Source organism: Mustela lutreola, chromosome 8 (genome assembly GCF_030435805.1).
Source record: "Mustela lutreola isolate mMusLut2 chromosome 8, mMusLut2.pri, whole genome shotgun sequence".
In the NCBI taxonomy this organism is placed as follows: domain Eukaryota; kingdom Metazoa; phylum Chordata; class Mammalia; order Carnivora; family Mustelidae; genus Mustela; species Mustela lutreola.
This window is the reverse complement of record NC_081297.1, coordinates 16,140,026-16,162,062: the sequence shown is the minus strand read 5'-3', so window position 1 is coordinate 16,162,062 and position 22,037 is coordinate 16,140,026. Positions and strand designations below refer to the sequence as shown.

The 22,037-nt window shown below is 37.8% G+C and overlaps 1 protein-coding gene and 1 non-coding gene across 2 annotated transcripts in view; both read left to right on the top strand.

Moving 5' to 3' along the window:
* GPR158 (G protein-coupled receptor 158) overlaps positions 1-22,037 on the top strand; it is a 429,043-nt gene that overhangs the window by 352,034 nt on the left and 54,972 nt on the right. Inside the window, exon 6 of the mRNA XM_059183899.1 lies at positions 7,678-7,787. Within this exon, the coding sequence (XP_059039882.1) occupies positions 7,678-7,787 (110 nt within the window). The remainder of the gene's footprint in view (positions 1-7,677; positions 7,788-22,037) is intronic.
* On the top strand, positions 16,062-16,167 carry LOC131840053 (U6 spliceosomal RNA). Its single transcript, XR_009357165.1, has one exon. It is a non-coding gene; the product is annotated as a U6 spliceosomal RNA (small nuclear RNA).

The window sequence follows — 22,037 nt, the reverse complement described above, 5'->3', positions numbered from 1 at the left end:
CAAACTCCTTATTTTATCAAGCAAATCCTGTATAAAAGTCCTTTAATATACCTAGATCCACCTACATGATTTATTTCCAGCGTCCTACTTCAAAAGATAGCAAGCCTGGCTGGATTAAGTAATAGGTTTTAATATGAGATATTTCCGAGCGTTCCTTTTGTAGACTGTCCTTCAGACAAGTTCCCAGCTTTGTTCCTCCCCTGCTCAGTAAGGACTGTTGGGAGCACGGCAAGCTGGAGAAGGTTAAGTGGCCCTGGAGAATATTTAAGTAGCAAGACTCTTCCATGGATGAAGCAGAAAGAAATTGTAGACATGGCAGAGAGAGTCCTTAAAGCTTTACAAGTCCTTCACATCCTTATCAAAGGACAACTTCATCAACACAAGTCTTGTCCCTGGCATCTGTCCCTGGGCTCTCATCACCCAGTAATCTTTTTTGTAAATAAAATCGTCCCCACACGCCCACTAGCACAGATGCTAAGACATCGTGCACCTTACTCATCTGTACAAGTGGTTTCATTCATGACCAGTTTCACTGAACTGAAGCAAATAACACTTGACGAGTCCATTAAGAAAGTAGAACTGCTGTGTCCCATGCTGTTAGGAAACTGTTGCTCAGATCCTTAAAATATCGGGCCTAAAGCCAGACCTTCCTTCACCATTTTTCCTCTCAGAGTTCTAGGAAGAGCACTGGCCTGCGCTAGCTTCTGACCATTTTACCCTTCCAGCGTTTGTCTTCTGAAAGCGCGGGGCCCAGTGTCTACTGAGCCAACACACAGAGGTTCATGTTCTATCTCTGGTGTTATGTCTATATTTGCAAAAAGAAAGTTATTCTATTTAAAAATGTTCTTCTATTTTGTGCATATTTGGAAAGCCTAATATTCTTTTCTCTTGTGGTTCTTTTTCTTCCCCATTAGCTGTGTTCAGTATCCAAAGTGTAGAGGCAATCAAGCTGACTTCAAAACTAGCTTAAAAAAAAAAATGTATTTGATGAAATGGGTGTAAAATCTGTGCAGATTTGTTTGTAACAAGGGGAATGCTTGGAAGGCCATTTTCAAAACAGCAGTGCTTTTTATAAAAGCACAATGCCTAGAGTATCCCACCACTAAGATCAGCTGACTGAACTTTGTAAGCATCTGAAAAAACGTCCAGTGTTGAACAATCAAGTCCTTAAAATACACAGAAGGTCTCTCTCGCTCTGACCCTCCCCTCCTAAACCTACTTAGACCATACACTGTGCTCACGTACAGTGTGCACTCTTGGGTCTTTAGGGTTCTCAGTAACCGAAGTGTGCACTTCTTTCTGTCCTGCTTCTCACATGCTAAACACCTTCATGCCTGTCACTAGCCTCTGGTATTGGAAAGAGAATAGGGAAAGCTTTGTCCTAAAATACGTACTTTGAAAATACACCTCGGGCAGTTATTCTAGTTGAGGAAATTTTTCTGGGTTCAGGTTGAAAACCATAATCTTCTATAACCAGGGGCAAATTAGGTAACTCCATTAAAGTTCAGTCTCTTTATCTCTAAAGTGGGAATAATAAAGTATACTGGACAAAAATGTGTAGAAGATATCTGTCACAGTGATCAGTGGCAGGGGAACACAGGCAGCTGTTGTAAATGCTGCATAAAATGGCAACTAGTTGTGTTATCGTCATCGCTCATACATTCCTTGGCCCGGTGGCTTAGGTTTTCTCCATTTCTTCCTTTATAGAGGTTTGTTATAAAACTTGTTATTCACTTGGAATTTGGGAAGGGATATTTACAATAATTTGTTAAGCTATAGCTTTATACACATTATATTTAGTAAGGAAAGGTGAAATATTGAGATTTAAAAAATATTTAAACTTCTCATCTTCCCCCCTTTTCTCATTATTATTGTATATTGTATATACAATATTCAATTGTATATATTGCATGTATTATTGTATATTGTATTATCATATACAATTATTATATAATTATTGTAATTATTATATTAACTACTAAAAGGCTAGATCTAGGTTAGATGTTGTATGGACAACTTATACTCAATATATCAAAAAGTAAACTTACATCTTTTCTTCCTTCCTTCCCCTCTCCTTCCTTCCTTTCCTCTATTTAATCTCTTTCCTTGGTTACCTCTGATTATTGGTTACCTACTGTTGCCACGTCCTAGGGAATGGGTATGCAATCCCGAATAAGATAGTTACAATCCGGGCGCCTGGGTGGCTCAGTGGGTTGAGCCGCTGCCTTCAGCTCAGGTCATGATCTCAGGGTCCTGGGATCGAGTCCCGCATCAGGCTCTCTGCTCGGCGGGGAGCCTGCTTCCCTCTCTGTCTCTCTGCCTGCCTCTCTGCCTGCGTCTCTGTCTACTGTGATCTCTCTCTGTCAAATAAATAAATAAAATCTTAAAAATAAATAAATAAATAAATAAAATATAGGATTTCTTTTCAAGAAGAATTTAAAAAAAAAAAAAAAGATAGTTACGATCCCGGTAGGGATCGTAAATCACTCATGATCATTTATCATGCAATTTACAAACTAGCTAGTAGACACATTTAACAAATGAATTACAGATGGCTCTATCAAAATACAGTCAGTAAGTGTCAAAAAGGAAAGCTCAGAATTCAATACAAGGAAATCGTGTGCAGATAAGATGGAAACCTGACTCAGTCTCGGGAATGCCAGCTCTGAGTGGAGACGTGAAGGATGAAGCTGGACGGGGAGGTTTCTTAGCAGAGCTGGCACCGTTATACCCAGACCGATGCATCATCTTTTTTTTAGCTGTTTCTTTCTAAACACAATCATCCTTCCAGTCACCCAGGCTTAAAAATCTTCACATTATTTTTGACACTTTCTTCACTTTTGCCTCAACAAATAACCAGCTGCCCAATTTTCTTGACTCAGCATGTTCTTTCCTCTGTTCTCATGAATGCCTGCTTCCCGTTCTCACTACAGTAGTTCCAGCCTTCTTTACCGTGCTCCGACAGCTGTATTTTTTCTGTCATTCAGCACATATTCAGGAGCTCTTGCTGTGTGCCCAGGGAATCAGTTAGTTAGGGCCAGTAGTGTAGAATTGTACACGATAAGCATGGTCATTTGCCAGGTCTGCAAATGTAACCCGTGGCTAAGGATCCTGGGCCGTGATCAAGTAGGGGTGGCATGCGAAGCCACAGGGAAGGCTTCCCTTCCTAGAGGAAGAGAGATTTAGACTGAAGCCCGAAAGGGGAATGGGAGTAAGCCAGGTACAGGTGAGACAGTTGGGTTGTATAAGGAACAGCTAGTCAGGAGGGACAGCATATGCAAGGTCAGAAGGTTTGGGTAGGTGGAAAGTACTGATGTAGTAGAAGTAAGCTGGCATCTTATCATCCTGAATAATTTAGGTTTTGGGGGGCCTGGGTAGCTCAGTTGGTTAAGCATCTGACTCTTGATTTTGGTTCAGGTTGTGATCTCCAGGCCATGAGATCGAATCCCAAGTTGGGTTCTGCACTCAGTGTAGAGTCAGCTTGGGATTCTCTGTCTCCCTACTCCCTGTTCCTCCCCCTGTGCACACACATGGGTGCTCTCTCTCTCCATCTCTCTCAAATAAACTAAGTAAAATCTTCTCACAAAAATGCCAATGTAGGCTTTTTCATGAGAACCCTGGGAGCCACTGAAAAGTTCTACACAGAAGAGTTAAGGAAGCAGAAGCATTTGGGGACTAGAGTAAGGAGGATGCTGAAATAAGATATAAGAAAAGGGAAAGTTTGGTGAGAAAGGTGATGAATTTGTTTTGTTTTGATGTCTCCCAGCTGGACTTCTCCCCTTCAATATCTTCCCCTTCCATAGCATCCAGTCGTCTTGTGTGATGCTGCCAGATTAACTCCATGGGACACACTTCTGATCTCAGTTTATAGAAGTTTAATGACAGGTCTTGATACGGAATAAAAATCTGAATCCCTAACCCTTTTATTTAAAACTTACAATGAATGAGCTGGTCCCATCTCTGTTTTAAATCTTGGTTTTTAGTACTCCCCTTTATGTCTTTCTGTCCAAAATTGTATACTCCACACTCCTGAAGCTTTCCCACAATGAGGCCTTTGTCTTGGGTTCCCTCCCTCTTTTCTGTCTGCTTACATACTTAAACCCTCTCCTCCTCCAGGTCCTTACTCAGAGGTGAACCCTCCTACGATAACTTCACTTGTTTCCACTGAAAGTAATTCCTCTTTTCTCCGAATCCTCAATATGATTCAATTCACAGTGTAATAGCATTCATCACCTCCCCCACGTGGTAGAACTATTGAGAGAAGCAAGACACGAACTCTGGAGCTCAGCTGCCTGGATTCAGATCTTGCCCTGACATTTCCCGGCTATGTGATGCTGAGCACATCTCCCAAATTCTCTGTGCATCAGTCCTCCTTTGTAAAATAAACATTCCTACTGTAGAAGTATGGTGGGGATTAAAGAAGTAAATACTGTAAAAAAAAAAAAAAAAAAAAAAGCTTAATTTTGTGTCTAATAATAGTGCTATGTAAATATTTGGTATGATCATGCCATTATTTTTATCATGTACACAGAGCATTCCCTCTTCTAAACTGTAACTTGAGGACCTAATCCACATCTGATTAATTACAGTGGCTTCTAAATCACAGACTAAATAGTGAATGAATGAATTAGAATCACAGTGATTGCCAGTGATTGCTGTTGTCCCAGCTACTCGGGAGGCTGAGGTGGGAGGATCGCTTGAGGCCAGGAGTTCTGGGCTGTAGTGCGCTATGCCGATCAGGTGTCCTCACTAAGTTCGGCCGTCAACATGGTGACCTTCAGGGAGCGGAAGACCACCAGGTTACCTAAGGAAGGGTGAACGGGCCCAGGTCGGAAACAGAATGGAAACTGAGCAGGTCAGAATCACAATGATTAGTGAATCCTAATCGGAATTTTCACATAGATTATTTTGAAGACAACATTTTCCTTGTTAAATTAGCTAAATTAGATCATTTACCAAATGTTTAATATATTTAAATTTTCTGTGTACCAAGCACACAGAATATATGGAGAAGTATACCCTCTTTGGTTTTACGTTGATTCAGGGGAATACCCATGCAGTTAACAGTATAATGTAAAGTAAAAAAAAAAGTGTATGGTCAAAAGTGACTATAGGAATTCAAAGGGAGTAGCTGGAACAATCAGAAAAGAATTCACATCAGTGAGAATGATAACTTCTAGAACAAAGTACACATAACTCAGCTCTCCTAATATATTAGCCAAAATTCATTGAATGCCCAATGTACCAGGTGCTATGTTTACCACATTCAAACTCCAAAACAAACCTATCTGGAAGTGCTAGTGTGTTCATTGTAAAAATGGGAGAACTGAGGCAGAGCAAGGCAATGTCAAGTAATTTGTCAAAGTCACCCTAGTAAAGAACAGAGCCAGGATTAGAACCCAGGGAGACTGGATGCAGAGCCTGGATTCTCCCATTACCACAGTCCAAACTTAGGAGTTTTCCTTCAGTATTCGCTGAACTGTTTCTAATAATGTATTTTATTAAGTTCACTGGAATTTCTTTTTCTATTATGTTTCAGCTTATACCTCACCCACTGATCTTGAAAAAAATTGACTATTATTTTTTCATTATTTCTCACTTATTCAGTCTTTCATTTACAGCAACAAGCCCTCAGATTCTTCATCTGTGAAATAGAAGTTTGAAGCTATAACAGTAGTTCCTGAACAATCCAAGAGCAATTCTTTCCTCCAGACACGCAGATTTCTGTATTATATTCCTCACTTTTGCTTATTCATGCCCCTAATCAGTGTTCGGTGTGCCACAGGAAACTTTATAATAAGTCACAGGGTTTTGTAGATTCCAGGAATCCACTGTCCTGGACTAACCTCTAAATAATCTCTAAAGCCATTTCTAGTGGAAATATTTGAGATTTTGCATATTCTAGAATTTAGGTCCCTCTCTCACTGGTTTCTAATTTATCATTGATCTCTGCCATAAGATGGAGCACATACCCCCAGCCTTAATCCACCAAGTTTTCCTCATTTGTTTTTTTCCCATCTTCCTTCAGCTCAGATTCCTTGCTAAACAGTACAGCAGCTTGTTTTGCAGAATTTGTAATTACTGCCAGACCCTTGTGTAAAGAACTATTTCTAGAATTTATGAGCTAAAACCTAGAACACACATTTACAGAGTTTGAACTTGTTTTGTGTAAATAGCAAATAAAGGAAATGTTTTTATATCATTTTTTGGATGACTCCAAGCACTTTTCCCGGTAGACTGAATTTTAAAATCCCATCTTGATCTGCATCTCCAGCATAGACCTACTGATTAAAAAATTAAGGACAGATACGACCTAGACACAAAGCAACATGATCTCCTGGACACACCTATTTTTACCTTCCTCTGATTTCTTCTTAATACCAGCCTTTTTCCCACTCCTTGAGAATTTGATTCTAATGGTATTGGAAGTACCTAGTTTAATATCTTTCTACAGTAGGCCTATTTGAGAAATACCATCAGAGAGGTGCCGGTGATGTTGTTCCTGGCATTGTTGGAGACTGGGGCTCCATTTGTGCATTACCAGCAAGAAGATGTCGGCACCCATCCCATGTCACCCAGCTGTGCTTTATGTTTCCCAAATTTTATCTTTGTGAGTGCGTATGTTTTTCTGTTATGCTGACCTTATTTTCAGCAAAATCAGTCCAGGCCTGCCACTCCACCATAAGAGTGTAAGTCTACATTCTTCAACATTTATTCTTTAGATTTATTTTTTTTTTAAGATTTTATTATTTGTCAGAGAGAGAGAGAGCACAGGCAGACAGAGTGGCAGAGGGAGAAGCAGGCAAGGAGCCCGATGTGGGACTCGATCCCAGGACGCTGGGATCATGACCCGAGCCAAAGGCAGCTGCTTAACCCACTGAGCCACCCAGGCGTCCCTATTCTTTAGATTTCTTAAGCAGGGCCAAACCAATACTCATTCTATGAGGGCTTGTTCAAAACCATCAGTAGCATCTGAAGGGTACTGCATACAGTGCCTTGCCCATGCCTTTAGACCGGCCCCACCCCACCACCCAGAACTGATCACTTGTTGCTTTGCATCCCACTGAACCCGCCAGGTGTTCCCCATAGCACCTGTGCAACCTTAATGCAATTCCTCATTTACAGGTCTTGCTTCTCTTTCTTAGTGGCCTTTGTATCTAAAGCATCTAGTATAGTATCTGGCTCATGGTAAATGTTTATTTAATATTTGCTCAGTGAGAACTCTGGAGTGAGGAGAGAAGAGTTAGTGAGGCGCTTGAGACAGGTGCAGACAGGTACTGAGGGTGAACTGACTGGGGAGTAGGTTACAGGACAATCCTCTCAGGGCTGGTTCCGACAGGGGAGACTAATGCTGGAAGCAGGGAGGTGGAGTATGACAATGGACGACAGCCTGGCCGGCCCATCTGGGGAAATAAAGAGAGTTAAGTTTGTGCCAAAGGCTGAGAGACAATTGGTAGAAACTCCTGAAAGCCAGAATTTAAAAACTCAGTTTTGATTTGAAAGCAATAAGGAGACTGTAGTCTTTTGATTTGGACAATGAATAATCAAAATAATATTTTAAAGTTTTATTGAGAAGGATGTGTGCTTATGTCAAAATCCATATGTGAAATATTGATTTTAGTCTGTGGGTCATCAGTTGATCTTGAAGGTCTCTTTCTTTCTGTTCTCATCCCACAGGTTGTTATTTTGTACTTTGAGCCAAGCACATTTCGCTGTATTCTCCTCAGATGGGTCCGTCTTCTCGGTTTTGCTACTGTTTATGGAACTGTCACTCTCAAGCTTCACAGGTATATTGTATTCCACTAGTTTTCATTCCTGTGGGGAGAACAAAGTGTCTGGCTTGGCATATAATTGCAAGCTGGGTCAACCACTTAAATGGTTTCATTTAGACAAAAAGACAATACATATTTTTTTCATTTTCAAGGCAATATCATTAGGATTCTCTAGGAAAATCTTTCATACAACTGAATTTGAACAGCAAATTTCAATAAAATTGTGCCATTGGGTATGGAAAATTCCATTCTGAATAAAAAACAATTTAGAATGAAGACAAGAGAGTATTTACTAGCTAAGAACAGTAAAGAATACAAAGACAATACAGCTAAAAATCCAGGTCGAGTGCTCCCAAAGAATCCTTATATAGTAGAATTCACCAGTCTGCTGACTTGACAGAGACTACTATTATTCATCTGTAAATTACATGCTCCAGAGTAATCCTGCTGATATTAAATGGGTGAAGTTAAAAAAATAGTGTTCTTGATTTCCTCCTTAAGCAATGTGCCCTAGTGATTATCAAGCTTGTAAACTAGGCAATGGGGTAAATCTTCTTATACATTCAAAACCACCTACTTTTCTTAATGTATATGATGAGTATGAAGAAGAAAGAGGCATATAGTACATTACCTATCCACAAAGGGCTTTCCCTTGCCTCCTCTTTCCAAGATCTCTCAATGCAGTGGTGCCAAAGACCACTGGAGAGACAATGTAATTTCTCCCTCAAGATAAAACATCAACTCTATAGAGGAAACCCTTTATGCTGATTAGCTTTACAGTTTTTTTTTTTTAACTCTAATAATGAAATATATGGCATATAATATAACATAATGGCATAGTAAACCATTCATATTTCCATGCTAATGTGATGGGGCGTGTTTCTCTATAAAAGTATTTTAATATGGCTTAGACAAGTTTATCTTAGAATCATTATATGTATTTTATTTGTCTTTAAATATTCTCCTTTCAGTATTTCCTTAAATGTGATCATTTTACTATCTACTACACAAGAATCTTAATTTCTTTTTTGGGTTTTTGTTTGGTTTTGTTTGTTTTGTTGCATTGGTACTTACTTACTGGGAATGCTCCAGAGTATCTTGTTGGAATAAACATAAATATCCTTAACTCTCAAGATTCTTTTCTTATGTATGTCCCGTAGTACAAAGAACATGGGACTGGATGTCAGGAGATCCAGCTTAAATCTCATTTCAGCTTCTAACTCTAGGAAATCATAGGCTTCTATTTCTTATAAAAGGAAAAGATTAGACCAATCTCTGGTGTTCTTTCTGACATTCATTTTATTCTTTCCACATCACGGAACACTTTGCTATTATATCCTTGTAGTCTTCAAGGATCTTCCGGTTTCCATTCATTATATGATAGCTATTTTTAACTGATGCTCACCGGAGGAAATGAGTAATCATTGGCAACCTGTAATAGACAATAAGCCTTCTAGAAATCCTGAGAGAATGGGTGACCTCCTGAGATTTAAAAATGATCCTTCTCCCTATGAGTCTAGCACTTAGCATCTCTTGGGTCCTCTATTATATAATACAGTTTGTTTATTTCATTATCTTTTTCATTTTTACCTAATTTACTTTCTCTTTGAAGTGAGGGTCTTACCATTGAATCCCCAGATCTTAGCACAATGACTAATACATGAGAGATATTTAGTACTTATGAGTTGATGATTGAATGAATAAAAACGTCAGATGCAGACTTAGAAGCTGCTTCCAACAATTCTCTCCACACATAATGCATTCACAGCTCCCTGACTCACTGGATGTCCCCAGGTGTCTAGAACTCTGTGGTCTGCAACAGGCTATTTGGTGGGATACAAACATAATATTAAATAGCACTGAATCATGTAATGAGAAAATTACTTTCATTCAGATGCTCTTTCCATCTTTCTGATTATTTCCAATAAAAAAAATTAGCGGGGCACTAGTAGGTCTCTAACACCTGCCAAATACTTGCTAATCTCCCTTTTCAACAACAAGCAGATCAAGCTTCAGGCTCAGAGCTTTCCATTCCAATATAATATATAATTGATATAATTTACTGACCATCTCACTGTATTTCTATAGTTACTTTCTATTTCTGCATTACCATTTTTTCATGTAAAGTAGGAATATAAAGTTTCCTTTAAAATATTTTCAGTAGAAATTGATTTAGAGAATATGTAGCTGGTACGCAGACTTAGGCAGAAATCAAGACTGTGGTATGCAAATGATTAGAATTTGAGAAACTAGATTAGTCCATCATTCTTTTCTTTATTTCAAAGACTGGTCAAACTATTTTCTATTTGTCTTTAGAGGTCATCGTAGTGAAGAGTTACCACTGAAGGTTTAAATCAAGTAGAAACTGTTTCTATCTTAATGAGCTGGATTATTCTTAACCTGTCTGAACCATATGGTTTTATATTATATTCTGGGTTTTTCATATCACTTAAATTTTACCAATTCCAACATTGTTTAAGTCTGTAAAACTGAACAATTAATAACCCAGAAGAATGTGAATAACCCAATGGAAGACTGACTGAACCAGTTTCATATTTCCCATTCTTAGTTGTACACCGTGCCTATATTTATATATTTAGGTATTTGTTAAGTGAATGAGTGGGTGGATAGTTATAGTGAAGGCAGCTGCCATGGGTGTCTTTGCTTGGTATCTTAGATTCAAGCATTTTGTGGACTTCTAAGATTTGGTAGTAACATGAGAAAGAGGAAAGACCTAAAAGGGCACTGACTGAGGTGGCTCAGTCAGTTAAGTGTCTGCCTTCTGCTCAGATGATGATCTAGGGTCCTGAGATCAAGCCCAGTGCTGGGCTCCTTGCTCAGTGTGCCTTTCCCTCCCCCTCTCCCTTTGCTGCCCCTCCCACTGAGCTTGCATGCTCTTGCTTACTGTCTCTCTCTCTCTCAAATAAGTAAATTTTTTAAAAAAACTCTAAAAAAATTTAAAAAGAGATAAAGTGTAAATCCTAACAAATCCAAATTCAAATTTCAGTTCTGCCATTAACTATTTATATAACCAAGAAGAAGTTATTTTAACACCTGAAAATCAGTTTTCTTGCCTCATCTGTAAAGTTACAAAGGCTAAACTTGACTGAAATGTGTGTAAATATATCAAGGGGGACGGGGCTACTATGGCTTAATTAAGCAGTAAGAAAATTCATCAGAAAAAATATGGAGAGTGGTGATGCAACATGGGGGGTTGAGGGGGTAGGAGAAGAATCAATGAAACAAGATGGGATTGGGAGGGAGACAAACCATAAGTGACTCTTAATCTCACAAAACAAACTGAGGGTTGCTGGGGGAGGGGGGTTGGGAGAGGGGGGTGGGGTTATGGACATTGGGGAGGGTATGTGCTATGGTAAGTGCTGTGAAGAGTGTAAGCCTGATGATTCACAGACCTGTACCCCTGGGGATAAAAATATATTATATGTTTATAAAAAATTAAAAATTAAAAAAAAAAAATGAAAGAAAAAGTATGGAGAAAGGTACGGAACTAGGCTTTAGAGAACCTGACCCAAGATAGATTGAGGGATCAAGATAGCATGGTAAATGCCATATATCAATTTCATAGAAACTTCATTTTTTATTTCAAGATTTTTTTTCAAAAAGTAAATCCTGCCTCTCTAGGCAGAAAATTCTGAGGAAATTATCAGTACAGATATATAAAGTGACTGTTAAAGTCCCTTGAGAATAGTTCAGGCAAGAAAGAACTAGGTTTTTGTTTTATTTCAGTCACTTCCCTCAAGGCTTAGTAAAATTATGGAACACTTCTTTCTCCATCTCCTGGTTTCTCACTGATTGATGGTAGTGTTTACAGAAATCCAGTAGCCCTGAAAACTTGGAGCAAATATGAAAAAGGAACAGGATCTCACGCTGTCACTGAAATGATACTATTAGCCTGGGAGGGAACTTCAAGGTTTCATTTGCTTTTACCAAATATTCCACTTTTTAATGTAGTGGTCTCTCCCTGTGTTTGAGAATTATACATCAGAGACTACCATGCCCATCCAAAGGAAAATTGCAAGAGTCTTTTGTGTTCTCACAGTGCAATATAGGGTAACAATTTGGGGGCAGGGCAAGAGTGATTTGCTTCTTCATGGAGGAGTCTTTTTTTATCACTGACATTTAGAGTCACTGTTACGCGATGGTGAGAAAAAGCAGACCAACTTTCAGTTGTCTTTATTATTGCCCTAAGTTCTCTACAGGCAAATGTGTCCCTTTGTTACCTACGTCCTAGCGCAAGCCAGTCCCAATGCCCCACCTCCCTGGAAGGCCATTCGTGCAGTGCAATTTATTTCAACCTGAAACTGTTTATTCCTTTTTGGAGAAAGAAGGAAGAATGGTATAGATCTTAATACGGATCAAAGAGAAAATAGAGCTGAAGCAGGAAAAATGAAGGAGCTTCATTTATAAGGAGGAGTTCCCTTCAGTAACTCTACAGATGTTTGACTTGGGACATGAATGATACAGGACACATCTCAAAGAACATCTAGTTCTTTGTGTGCTTGTGTGGGGGCCTAGAATACTTGCTAAGTTAGGTTTGTTTGTTTTAAGAAAATTGTTAAGGCAATATCTCTAGGTTTAGAAAAGCCAAATACATTTTCAGGAGGCAAAATGAGGAAATGTTTTAGATGAAAGGAGGTGGAGAGATTAAGAAACTCAATGCTAAAAGAACATTTTCCTATTCCCTATAATATGGTTTCTGAAAGCAAATTGTCTTTTGCCTTTTTCCAAGGCTAATCAAGGAAAAAAAACAAAACAAAAGACTTTTTTGTACCATATTTAAAATGAATATTTAAGCAAGCTGTGAAAAAGCCTTCTTCTGGCTTTGGACTAGGGATTTCCATTTCATACATTATTCAGTACTCCTTGCTCTAGATACAACAAAATACGTAACAGTTTTCTCTGCTGTGCTCATTAGCACCAAATATTTACACTTTGTGGGAAAGTTTTGTAGGTTTTTTTTTTTTTTTTTAGTTTTATTTTTTTGGTTGTTTCCTTGTAAATTTTAAAAAGTGACTGGAAGTTACCTATATTTATTTACTTTATGTATTCTATATAAGGTTACATAAAATACAGTAAGGTACCTTAAATTTTTGGAAGAATGAAAGAAAAGCAAGTTAAGACTGTCTAGAGAAGCTAAGAATCTGTAACAAAATGAAGGCTGCCTTCTTTTTTAACTTACAATAACCGCTGCCTGGTAGGCAATTTGAGATAGAGACTCAAGCAAATTAGACTACTAGCTTCAGAACCGTCTGCTTTAGCAAGGTGTTAGTTAGCCTTCATTTATGAAAGCCAAAAATAAATAAACAAACAAATAAATAATAACAACCTTTGTGCTTAGGTGGCTGAGCAAAATGCCTATGGGCGTGCACAAGATTCTTCTAAAAATCTTGCATTTACCCCCGCTCACGGATGAACAATGTATAACGTCCCAAATCATGGCCCATAGGGGTTTGAACATGGAACAGTTTCATAATGGTTTTAGACAGTTGCCCACCTCAGCCAAAATAATTTACCAAGAACATGTGCTTTGATCATGTAGCCATGGACATTACATTTTGACTAGGAAATGGGAAGAGTTTGCCATGTAGATGCTGGTCATGATAGGGATCTCAGGGGCTCCTTTCTGCTAAGCTCACTGTGGTTGATCATCTTTTCTGGCTGCCAGTCTGGGTGTAGAATACAATCAAGTGAAGAATTACTCACAGTGACGTTTCTTAAGAACCATATTGTTCCAGAGAAGAGAGACTCCTTCATAAACTCCTGAAGAAGCTCTCTTTCCCTGTCAGGATACTATTTGGACATTGTTAATGAAAAAAAAAAATTATTCTGACACTTGTCAAAGAATGGTAAGACAAACTTTATTCAAGGGTACAACAAGAGGGGTTTTACAGCCAGGGAGAGAGATTGGGTTCAACTCAGAATACATAAAGGAGGGGCTCCTGGGTGGCTCAATGGGTCAAAGCCTCTGCCTTTGGCTTGGGTCATGATCCCAGTGTCCTGGGATTGAGCCCTGTGTTGGTGGTCTCTGCTCAGCAGGGATCCTGCTTCCTCCTCTCTCTCTCTGCCTGCCTCCCTGCCTTCTTGTGATCTCTTTCTCTGTCAAATAAATAAAGAAAGAAATTTTAAAAAATACATAAAGGAAATGTGGAGATTTGCAGTTAAGAAGCAGGGTGTGGTTCAATGGATTAAAAACTACCAAGAGAAAGTATCAGAGGCAAAGGGGAATTTCTGGTTAAACCAACTTGACCGGAGTCTTGCAAAAGGCAGGCCAAGGTGGTCTCAGATAATAAATAGGGTGAGAGATTCGCACTAAGCAGACTTAGTACAATTCTTGCTACAACTGGGCAATGCAAAGACAAGGGACATCCAAAGGTTGGACCCAGTCAAGGAGAAGGCTCAGAGGAGTCTGGCTAAAGTTGGATTAAGGGGACAACCTTTGTCAATAGGTAGCTAAGTAAGTTTCAAAGGCAAAGAAAGTTACTTAGCTTCAGAGATAAACTACAAAATATCAGAGCCTTACCTTATATACCTTTCATATGCTAGAAAAAACTAGATGCCTTATGGGTAAATGACATGCTTGGGGTGACAATATAGAAAACAAAGGTTTCAAATTCATGTTTTGGAACTATCTCTAATACTGGCATTTTAAGAGATTTGGGGAAGGATTGAGATTTGTAAATAATTTGACTTTCTCTTTTCCAGTTTCTTAGTTCATTAAGTGCCAATCTAGGCTTGGTGATTTTAAGATTTAAACAATTTCCCTGGAGATATTTTTATAATTTTAAATTATCGTCAATGAAACAGGAAAGATTAAAAGTCATTTGGCTCTTAACAATAGAAATTTACCTCATAATTTCATTAATTCAGGAAGCATCATGAAACACACCATAATGACTCGTGCTAATGCAGAGAACTGTCTGTGTGCTATCCTGATTCTATGAACTTTCAGAAAGTGTGTAGTTCACGCGTTAGTTTTGCAGGCACGACATTTCTGTCATTCTGATCACTCAAACACTTGGAAAGACCTAGAAGAGAGGCCCCTGAAACCTGAGAAATAAGCAAATTGTGACCTGTCACTTTTCCTCCCTGTACTCATCTTCCCGTTGTTGGCAGACTCCTCACCCGTCCAGGGCTGCCGTAGTCTGAGCCCGGTGGGACTTTACATACAGCTAGTCCTTATGGATGGCTTCCCAGAAACCACGGAAACAGAATCTCCTAAACTCCAAGGAATTTCTCTTTGATTATAAAATCTCTGACTAACTAGAGAATAAGACAGTTCCCTCTGCTCATTCCTCCCCACCCTGCCCCTTCTAATGACATCACACTGCCTCATCTAACTTCCTGTGGGACCCCAGCTGAATGACCCTAAGTATTGCTAATTATGTTGGTATGTTCCTGTCACTTTCATAAGCTAATGAAGTGTTGCTGGCCTGAACAGCTTCATTTATGAATTAATATGTTCAATATAATCTGCTTATAGGAAGTAAAAGATTTGAGAAATATAAGCATATTGATAAAAGATGTCTTTTTATTAACTAGAGGTCTATAGTCATACAGGACTTTTAAAACATCAATGAGTAACTTTTTAATACAATTAGAAATAAAAGCAAAATTCACTTTATATTGTTCTACTTTTCAGAATATATTAAATATTAGGAATATCATGGGAATGTATTTCACTCAGAAAACTGAAGTGACTTAAAGTTTTACTTATTTTGTCTCACATCAGATGTCCTATTTGATTGTTTTGTGACACATAAGTTTGAAATGCATTTTATTTTATAACATCTACATCAAAACTTTTCAATATTACACTTCTCTTTTTGTTTTTGTTATATATATACATGCTCTGATTTCTAGTCAAAGTATCAACATTTTATGTCAAGATTTCTGGAAATAGGTTTGAATTAATATGTATACTTTAGGGGCTGTGTGGCACATCAGAAACATGGGATTTTTTTATTGCCTGGATTGTATGGTTTTTACTTGTATATGTGTGCATACAATTGTGTGTGTATGTGTGTATGTGAATCCACTTTAAAATTATAAATTAAAAAAGCATCCAGTAATTCAGAATTAGTACTTCTGAGACTATAGTTGATACTTTATCCTAATGTTCTTCATTAGAAACTAACAGTTCCTGTATGCCCTCAAGTAGAAATGTTTCTTTTCCTCGTGTGAAGTAGATATAAGAGAATAAGTGGGAGATGAGATTAATTCATTGGCCCAGCAAAAAGAAGGACCACCAGGCTTTGAAGGCCACAGTGAGTGCTCGCCTCAGCAGCTCATGTGCTAGAATGGGAGCAACACAGGAAAGGCTAGCATGGCCCTGCGCAGAGATGACATGCAGATTTGCGAAGCTGTCTGTATTTTTGACTGGAGACCTGCTGTAATAAATATATTAACTTAAACAGAAAGAAAGGGTAGATGGATGGATGGATGGATGGATGGAAGGTTGGTTGGAAAGAAGGAAGGAAAGGAGGAAACCAAGGAGACAGTCTGCTTCTGAAAGCCCTTTACCACTGTCCCCCCGCTGCTGTTGTCAGGGCCCAGAGGCAGGGGCTTGCCTTGCATTATTGGATGGACGCACCAGTGTCCTTTCTGTCGCACCATTGGTTCCCCCCGCTGACCTCTGGTTGCTCTGCTTCCTGTCACCTAGAGTTTACATGCGTCCAATCCAGAACACCTGAGTTGTGTTTACGTTTTCATCCAGTTCAAAATAATTTCCAATTTGAGTTACTCTTTAGCCCACAGATTATTTAGAAGTGCTATTTAGTATGCAAATACTGGAGGGATTTTCCATAAATCTTTGGTTTTGATTTCTAATTTAATTCTGTTGTGGTTAGAGCACATACCCTGTATGACTTGAATTCTCTTAAGTTTATTGAGACTCATTTTATGGTCCAGAATATAATCTATCTTGGTAAGTGTTCCATGGGCACTAGCCTTCTGTGGTTTTGTGGTTGTTCAATAATTTTGTTCAAGTTTTTTTTATATCCTTTTAATTTATCCCTACTTGTTCTGTTGAGAGAGTAGCTAGAAATTACATATTTGCCTGTTTCTCCTCACAGTTCTGTCAGCTTTTGCTTCATATATTTTGAAGTTCTGTTCTAATACATAAACATTTGGAGTTGTTAGGTCCTGTTTATAGGACATGGACTCATGTCCTATTCATGTCCTGTTCATAATGATAAAGGATTGACTTCTTTGTGAAATGACCTTCATTTTTCCTGATAATATTCTTTGCTCTGAAATTTACTTAACTGATATGAATATAACCACTTCTGATTTCTTTTGATTAATGTTAGCATGTGATATCTTTTTTTTTTTTTTACCATTTTTCTAACTTTAAACATTTTGTTTTAGATTTAAAATGCATTTCTTGTAGGAAGTTTATAGTTAGGCCTTGCCTCTTTAAGTCTAATCTGACAATCTCTGCCTTTTAGTTTGTGTATTTAGACTACTTTCCTTTAAACTTGACTGTTGTTAAGCTTGTGATTTTAAATAGCATTACCTGCATAATACCTTCTAACATGCCATTGGCTCACCTGGCTCCTAGTTCCCATCTTTCTCACCACACAGAATTCACATGTGTCCAGTCCAAAAAGCTGGACTTGAACTAATAAGGAACTTAATACTGGAAGCACAACTATTCTAGAAATTCCTAGATAGATGCAAAGTACCAAAACCAAGACAAGAATAAATCGAAAATCTAATAGATCTGAAACAAATGAAAACATTGAATTTGTAGTTAAAAATCGCCCCCGCCGCACCACCACCACCACCACACATACACACCCCTGTACTGGATGGTTTCATTGATGAATTATACCATGATTTAAAGAAGAATTAAGGGGTGCCTGGGTGGCTCAGAGGGTTAAGCCTCTGCCTTCAGCTCAGATCATGATCTCAGGGTCCTGGGATCAAGCCCCATATCGGGCTCTCTGCTCAGCAGGGAGCCTGTTTCCCCCTTTCTCTCTCTCTGCCTGCCTCTCTGTCTACTTGTGATTTCTCCCTCTGTCAAATAAATAAATAAAATCTTTGGGGGGAAAAAAAGAAGAATTAAAACTAATTCTTTGCAAACCATTCTGAAAAACAGATAAGAGATCATTTCCTATTCATTGTAAGAGGTCAATAGTACCCTGATAACAAAAATAGATAAATATATTACAAGAAAACAAAACTCCGGACCAATATCTCTTATGAATTTAGACATAAAAATCTCAATCCAGACAGAATCCAGCAGCAAAAAGAATTATACATCATGACCAGGTGGGATTTAGCCCATGAATATAAAAAACAATCAATGTAATAGAGTATATTAACGTAATAAAAGATAAAAACACATGATCATCTCAACATATGCCAAAAAAGCATTTGACAAAAATCCAACGCACTCTCATGATAAAAACACTCAGCATACTGGGAACGGAAGTGAACTTCCTCATACTGATAAAAGTTATTTGTTAAAAATCTGCAGCTGACATCCTGCTTAATGATGAAGGACTGAAGTCTTTCCCCCTAAGATGAGGAACAAGATAAGAATGTTCACTCTTGCTACTTCTATTCTATGTTGTCCTGGAAATTCTCACCTCAGCAATTAAGCTCGAAAAAGAAATGAAAGGTATCCAAATGGAAGAAAGAAGTAAAACTATTTGCAGATGACATGATCTTCTATGAAGAAAATTCTAAGGAACCCACCAAAAAACTATCAGATGTAATAAGGTTTAGCAGTGGTGCAATATACAAGATCATTATGCAAAAATCAGTTGTATTTTACACACTGGCAACAAACAGAGGTTCAAATTAAGGGGGTATTTTCATTTACAGTAGCATAAAAATAGAATATGTAAGAATAAGTTTAACAATAGAACCACTAGAAAGGTTCCCTAAAGACTGCAAAACACTCATGGAATGAAATTTAAGAAGACCTAGATAAATGGAAAGATCTCTTATTCATGGTTTGGAAAACTTAGTATTTTCAGATTGCTCTATTTCCTAAATTGAATCAGCCTAATTCCTAATATAATCCCAGCTGACTTTTTTTTTTTTTTTTAGAAATTGACAAGCTGGTTCTAAAATTCGTATAGAAATGCAAGGGACCAGAATAGCCAAAACAATCTTAAAAAAGAAGAATAAATTAGAAAGATTCACACTTTCTGATTTTAAAACTTATTTCAAAACTGCAGCAATCAAGACAGTGTGATACTGGCATTGGAAGAGACACACAGATCAATACCAGGTTTCTCTAGGCAAAAGAATGAGGTTGGACTTCTAACTCTACACCATACACAAAAATTAATTCCTAATGGATCAAAGACCTAAAACTATAAAACTCTTAGAAGAAAATACAAATATTCATAATCTTGGAGAAAAACCCAAAGCACACACACACAAAAAAGAGATAAATTGGACTTTATCAAAATGAAAAACTTTTGTACATCAAAAAATATGATCAAGAAAGGGGGGTGCCTGGGTTGCTCAGTGAGTTAAAGCCTCTGCCTTCAGCTTAGGTCATGCTCTTGAAACCCTGGGATCAAACCCAGCATCCGACTCACTGCTCAGCAGGGAGCCTGCTTCCCTTCCTCTCTCTCTCTCTCTCTCTGTCTGCCTCTGTGCCTACTGGTGATCTCTGTCTGTCAAATAAATAAATAAAATCTTAAAAAAAAAGAGAATAAAAAAAAAGAAAGGTAAATAATGAGGTTAAGAGGATAAGGAAAATGAGTGAAGGGTAGTAGGAGATATAGGCTTCCAGTTCCAAATGAATAAGTTACAGGGATAAAAGATACAGCATAGGGAATATACCAATGATATTATAATAGCATTGTATAGGGACAGATGGTAGCTACACTGGTAGGGATCACAGCATGATGTATGAAATTCTCCAATTACTATGTTGTACACCTGAAAGTAATGTAACGTTGTGTGTCAACTATGCTCCAATAAAAAATAAACTGACAGAATGAAGGCAAAAATCGCATCATCTCAATTAGTGCAGAAGCAGCACTTGACAAATTCACCACCCATTTATAATAAAAACTCTAAACATTAAGTAGGTATAGATGGAATGTACCTAAACATAATAAAGTCCATACATGATCTCAAGGCCACAGCTAGCATCATACTCAATGGTGAAAAGCTGAAAGCTTTTTCTCTAAGATCAGGAACAAGACAGGGATGCTTACTTTTTTTTTCCTTTAAGATCTTATTTATTTATTTGACAGAGAGAGAGCACAAGCAGGGGGAGCAGCAGGCAGAGGGAGAGGGAGAAGCAGGCTACCCACTGAGCAGGGAGTCCAACACAAGGCTCAATCCCAGGACCCTGAGATCATGACCTGAGCTGAAGGCAGATGCTTAACCAACTGAGCGACCCAGGTGCCCCAAGGATGCCCGCTTTTACCACTTTTATTCAACATAGTATTTCAAGTCCTAACTACAACAATTAGGGGGAAAAAAAAGAAGAAGAAAAAGAAAAAAAAGAAGAAATAAAAGATATCCAAACTGGAAAGGAAGAAATAAAGCTGTCACCACTTAAAGATGACATAATACATACAGAAAATCCTAAAGACACTACCAAAAATCTGTTAGAACGAATATAAATTAATTCAGTAGAGTTGCAGGATATAAGACCAAATACAAAAATCTATTGTGTTCTTATACACTAATAAAAAACTATCATAAAAAGAAATTAAGAAAACAATTCTATTTAAAATTGCATCAAAAAGAATAAAATACCTAGAGATAAATGTAACCAAGAAAGGTGTACATTGAAAGCTATAGCACATGGATGAAAGAAATTGAAGAAGACACAAACAAATAGAAAGAACAAAGCTGGAGCCATCATGCTCCTTGATTTCAAATGGTGTTACAGAGTTGTAGCCATCAAAATAGTATGGCATTGGCATAGAAGACACAGAGGGACACTGGGTGGCTCAGTATATTGAGCATCCAACTCTTGGTCTCAGCTCAGGTCTTGATATCAGGTATAAGTTCAGGCCATGCATTGGGCTCCATGTGGAGCCTACTTAAAAAAACAACAACAACCCAGATCAGTGAAAGAGAAGACTGTCCAAAAAAAATAAACTCACTCGAATATGGTGAATTAATTTACAACAAAGGAAAGCAAGAATATACAATGGGGAAAGAATAGTCTCTTTAATAAAGTGTGCTGGGGGAAGACCAGACAGCCACGTGCGTAAGAGTGAAACTGGAGTAGTATATTACACTATACACAAAAATTAACTCAAAATGGATTAAAGACTTGAATGTAAACCTAAAACCATGCAACTCTTAGAACAAAACATAGGCAGTAAGCTCCTTGATATCAGTCTTGACAATGATTTTGAATCTGATTCTAAAAGCAAAGATAACAAAAGCAAAAGTAAACAAGTGGGAATACATCAAAACAAAAAACTTATGCTCAGCCAAGGAAACCACCAACAAATGAAAAGGAACATAGGAAATGGGAGAAAATATTCAATTCATATATATGGTAAGGAGTTAATACCCAAAATATAAAAAGAACTCATAAAACTCAGTAACAAAAAAAATCTAATTTTAAAATAGGTAGAATAGACATATTTCTAAAGAAGACATTCAGATGGTCAACAGGTACATGAAAAGATGCTCAGCATCACTAATCATCAGTGAAATTCGAATCAATCACAATGAGATATCTCACACCTGTTAGAATGGCTATTATCAGAAGAACAAAAAATAACAAGTATTGACAAGGATATGGAAAAAAGGGAACCCTCTTACACTGTTGGGAATGTAAATTGGTGTAGTCATTATGGAAAACAGTGTGGAGGTTCCTCAAAACATTAAAAATAGAACTACATATGGTCCAGCAATTCCACTTCTGGATATTTATCTGAAGAAAACAGAATGAAAACTTGAAAAAATATATGTACCCCATGCTCATTGCATCATTATTTATAATAGCCAAGATATGGAAACAACCTAAATGTCCATTGATGAATGAATGGATAAAAAAGATATAGATATATTTATATATACACACACACACACACACACACACACACACACACAGAGTAGAATACTATTCAGCCATAAAAAAGAATGAAATATTGACATTGAGACATGAATGGACCTAGAGGGTATTATGTTAAGTGAAGTAAGTCAGAGAGAGAAACACCAAAACGGTATGATCTCACTTATATGTGGAATCTAAAAAACAAGCAAAACAAAAAAACCAAGCTCATAGATATGGAGAACAGACTG